Genomic DNA, 5,188 nt, shown 5'->3' with positions numbered 1-5,188 from the left:
CTGCTGATTTACCTGCAGAAACTAAACTATACACGCCATTTGACTAACATATTGTGGCATTTTTTTCATTTTTGTGAGACAAACTGGAGAAAATATTTTGGGCTGGGCTTGATTTTATCCATTGGGAATTGAAAAGTAGGGTTTTGAAGACTAAAGTTTAACCTTGAACATCTTTTTTTCCAAATGGTTCTGCTTCTGTTATTAAAGTGAAGTGACGTGTGACCCATACTCGGAATTTGTGCTCTGCATTTCACCCATCCAAGTGCACACATACAGCAGTGAGTAGTGAACACACGCACCCGGAGCAGTGGGCAGCCATATTGCTGCGACGCCCGGGGAGCAGTTGGGGGTTTGGTGCCTTGCTCAAGGGTCAGAAGAAGGGTCTCAGTCGTGGTATTGCGGGTGGAAGAGAGTGCTGGTCATTCACTTCCCCCACCAACAATTCCTGCCGGACCTGAGACTCGAACCCGCAACCTTTGGGTTACAAGTCCAACTCTCTAACCATTAGCTTCTAACCCTGTACAAGCACAAACACAAGCTTAAATAGCTGTTTCATTGTTGCTGTATATTAACCAATCATCTTGTGACATCATGAAAAACAAAAGCAGAGGTGAATCAAGTACATTTTGATGAAAGATTATTAAGTCATTATTTTCTTTTAAATAACTTGAACTATAATTCATGCACAATAAGATGAGTGATGTGCTATAGTTAGGGTAAAAGAAGAAGGGTTGTTCCTCAGCCCTTTTCACATATTGATTTAAAATTAACATGTAACAAGGGACTTCATCCCAGATCAATATGTACAGCAAACATTGAGAGATCTTTAGTTTGCCTCCAGGCTTTTTAAGATCCTAAAGGTGAGATATGGTGCCTGACTTGGTAACAGCCCAAAACAAAGTCACAAGTGCTAGAAGTTACATAGGGAATATTATTTGCCTTTGAGGCAGCAGGGAATGGCCCTGCAAAATCCATGAGACCTGCCTGAAGCCGAGGGCTGAGAAGACATGAGGTAGTTGCTCCAGATACATGGGAACGCAGCTCTGTGTTTTGGCTAGAGAGTTACCAGAGGGCAGAGAAGATCAACCACATGCAAAGCTGTGGTATTACAGCAGGTGCTCAAAGTGCTTGAGTTTTATTGCATTGGAAAGAAATCAAGATGAATTATACACAAAGGCCTTTCACAGAGCTAAGATAAAGCAAATTGCAGATACACACTATGTTAAGCTATTTGAATTTGAACTAAGGCTGTGTATATGAACTCAATGCATGTTTTAATTGATCTGTTAGCCTTCTGGAATGGGACTAAACCAATGGACAGATTCAAACATTGTTCGAAATGCAAAATTTGCATTCAATCACCATTTTTGTTCATTTAGTAATCGTATTAGTCATTGTTCTGACAGCCTGTGGTGATGGTTAGTCATTTGTTTTGTTGCAGTCGTACCCGTCTCATTGGCAACTTAGACAGTTGGTAATCAATCACATCACAACCATTATGACATCATAGTGTGCAGACCAATGGCAGAAAGAAAACAAACAGGTTTTAAAAATGAAGTAGAGGTGAAAGACTGTTTGATATATGGAATCATAGACACTGCAATACACAACCAAACACAACGCTTTGAATTCAGCTGAAATTTAATAACAGCCCAGTGGTTCACGCCCACATGTGAACCTGCAGAGCAGTGACTTATGCGATGCCAGTGTTTTTTTTTTTTTTCTTTCTTTTTCTTTTTCTTTATGTATCTCAAATGTGTGTTAAATTGACCATGCATTTATTTTATTTTTAATCACCCCAACCCCACCTTCCCATTCTAAGAAATTTCTTGTATTTCTTTTGTAATTATGACAAAGCTTTTTTCAAAGTTTTGTGTACAAATATGAAATTAACTGATTAATTTTGTGATTTTAAAATATAAAAATAAAAATAATAAAATCACTATAAAAATAATAGTTGTTACTATAATAGTTGTTATAATAGTTAAGGCAGAAAAATAAATAAATAAAATCAGAAACAAAATGTAAAAAAAAAAATTAGCATATTGATCTTTTTTTCTCCCTTTTTTTAACAATTGAATTCAAACTAGTTTTTTATGAATAATTTATTAATTTAAATAGGTCTTGGTGTATAAATGTGGGCAGTCACGTTAATCACAATCTGGCACAATCTGCTTAGTTTTAATTGCTTCGTTTTTTTTGTTTTTTTTTACTGGGGTGGAAATTTTACGTTCTAACAGTAATATGTTTTCATAGTGCGCTGAATTTTTTTTCATTGAAATTAAAAAGATTTAGAAAATTTGATTTACACATTATGTGGCCCTTTTAACCTAAAGAGAAACATTGTATTGATGTACATTCACTTGTTTTTGTTTATACTAAAACTGGACATGCAAAAAAAGGTGAATATTAATAATATAAATATTATTAGTATGTACTTGGTAATAATTAGTAAGTCAGTCCATGGTAGGATTTATCTTTGCTTGCTCTAGAAATATCTTTCCTTCAGATTTGGAAAGAAATGTCATTTAAAAAGCTAAAATGTTTTCCTTGGTTCTCATTATTGATTCAGAGATAAGATGTTTTTTCTTGAAACTCGTCTAGTTCTTGTGCTTTTAGCCCAAATGGGAAATGCTCCAGTGAACGGAACAATAACGGTAAGAGTGCACACATGCGGTGACAAAGGAACCCTGGGAACCAGCCGTCCCTGGAGTCTTGGCTAACCACCGTGCAGCCCCATGCCAGAGGCGGCCCACACTAAACTCTACCATATGTACTATTTTTGCTCAAGACTCTCACATTGAGTTTTTGTCGCTGTTTTTATTTTTTTTATTCACCTGACACTAAACGCACGCACAAACAGTGAGCCACATTCAAATTAGCTTTTGATGTAAGCTGTCTCTAGTTTGTTAGGACTGCTGATGGTATTACTGGTGGACGTGTTTCGAGGACAAGGGGGTTTAATACTGATGTGAGGTTATTGCGTTTTATTGAGCACAGAACTCTAGGGACTTTCTCCAAGCAGACTGCTGACAAACGCATCTAGTGTTTTCTCATGGGGCTCATGCCAAGAAAAGCTAGTTATTTTCTACTTTCCTCCATTCTGTCTCTCTCTCTCTCTCTCGCTCTCTCGGAAAATGGATGTTGAGTGGATTTCCTGTTCCTGACAGACTGTTACACACTCCATCCCTCCATCTCTGCTGACTTCCTGTCTTTGTGTCGGCCAATCTGAAACTTACTGCAGCACGCAGATATACACACTCCCCATCAGCAGCTCCTGTCTTGAGTGTTTGTGCAGCTTGCCATTGCTCTCGTCCATCTGTGTTTGTCTTTCCTTGCCCATATGTGTAACTTTATGGTTCACACTCACTTCCTGCTGCCAACAGGAAAGCAATTCTAAAAGGTTATCGTTGTCCCAAAAGACTCAAATCTCCCCCAAATAACATATTTCAGATTGACTTTTAGTAGCGACGAGAGTGTCACTGTTTGGAACTGTTTGATCATCATCTACATGGCAAATTTGAATTCTTTCATCACCTCTAATGTGCAGCTTTTATGCAAACGGTCCTACATCGAGCACATTATCCATATTCACTACAGTGCTATATAATTATATCTCCATTTAAGTGTTTTTCCAAAAAGTTAGGTCTTGTGGATTCTCTGTTTGAGTGGTGGTAGCTGTAGTTTCCATCCACAGACTCTTAGTGAATGTAAAGATTTCCAAGTGAAGATGAGGTGTTTTTAGTGCAGGTCCTTTTCTTGAGCACAACTTATTAAAATCCATTCCTTTTCCTTGCTGGAAAAACCAGGCCCTGCCAGCTTTACGTGATTTATAGCTGGTCCAAGTTGGTCTACCAGTCGTCACCAGTTTGGACCAAAAAATCAAAAGCTGGTTAGGATTATTCAGACTTCTACTTAAGAGGTTTTGAATTCAAGACAATTGAGGCCAACCAAACTAAATTGTCTAAATTAATATTGTTAGTGCAAATTTTAGATGGTTTTAGATTCTATTTTATATTTTTACATTAACAATGCAATCAATATTCTATTTATTAAAGCCAAGTATGAATCTCATGAAGTTAGTGTTTTTAAGCATTTTACATTTATTCCAAAATAATAAATCAAGGCAGTAACAATTTAAACAATATATTTTATTTATGAACTTATGTTCAGCTATTCTTTTTAATAGTTAAATATTTTAGAATATTTCGGATCATCAGTCATCAAAGCTCAGTAAATATTGGTCACAGACTCAGAGATTTACTTTAAATTTCACCAAGCTGATAACTCCCACAGATCATGTTTTCAGACCATTTCAAGTCTTATTTTGACGTAACAAAGTGGTTATATCTAAGTATGGGAATTGTTTACTTTTTTAAATTAGTCTTCCCATTAACACCATTATATATTGTTTATTTAGACTGATTCGCGAATGCGGAACAAGCACAAACACAAGAGGCAGGATTTATCGCAGGAACCAATCACAGCCAAACATAACCAGTAATATTCAATCATATCGTGATGGAGACATTGCCTCCTCTTGTGTGACTTTCCCCCATTCATTCTCAATTAACCCCTCCCACCGCTCACTTTAGGGGGTCTGTTGGCTTCAGGGGAGGCTAGAGAGACACGGACTGCCGGTGTAACTTTACCTGCTATTGTCGCTGTTGGACAGTGTTACTTTAGGAAAAACAAGTGATTTATATTCTTCTTAATGTTATATTTTGTAATATTTGCGTTGTTTTATTTTTGTACCACAAATGGTTTTTCTCATCCAATATTTTGAGGAGGCACTGCCTCCCTTGCTTCCTCGGAGGAATCGCCCTTGGTGGACAGCCTTGTTGAATATTTGAGCAATAGCACACGAGTAGCCATGCGATTATCGCTCTATATCATCATGGCTGTGATTCGGCCATAGGCACAAGGCCGCAGACCGAGTGCCGTAGGTAATCATATGACACACTTCTATAACATGTCATGTTTCTTGACCTCTCTAGGACTGTCGGAAGAGTGCAAGGTAGCTACACCAGCTTTCACAGATGCCCTGCGACTCTACAGGCAGGCCAAGGGTCACTACGGCACCTGGGACATGATGTGTGGAAACCAAGCACAGGTTGGTGAAGCTCATTCATATTCATTTGGAACATCTGACAAATGTCAGAATTATAATATAAAAATATATATATAA

General features: G+C 37.6%; 1 protein-coding gene across 2 annotated transcripts in view; it reads left to right on the top strand.

Annotated features, from left to right (window-relative positions):
- The window catches only part of niban2a (niban apoptosis regulator 2a), a 36,790-nt gene that overhangs the window by 12,233 nt on the left and 19,369 nt on the right, over positions 1-5,188 (top strand). For both annotated transcript variants that reach the window (XR_001634634.1, XM_016491235.1), the window contains exon 6: positions 4,998-5,113. Coding sequence is in view for 1 of the 2 variants with exons in the window: in XM_016491235.1 (XP_016346721.1) it covers positions 4,998-5,113 (116 nt within the window). In the remaining variant the exon portion in view is untranslated. The remainder of the gene's footprint in view (positions 1-4,997; positions 5,114-5,188) is intronic.

The sequence above is a fragment of the Sinocyclocheilus anshuiensis genome, unplaced genomic scaffold, assembly GCF_001515605.1.
Source record: "Sinocyclocheilus anshuiensis isolate Anshui unplaced genomic scaffold, SAMN03320099.WGS_v1.1 scaffold478, whole genome shotgun sequence".
Classification (NCBI taxonomy): Eukaryota; Metazoa; Chordata; class Actinopteri; order Cypriniformes; family Cyprinidae; genus Sinocyclocheilus; species Sinocyclocheilus anshuiensis.
The sequence above is the reverse complement of the archived record's forward strand: the minus strand, read 5'-3'. Positions and strand labels throughout refer to the sequence as shown.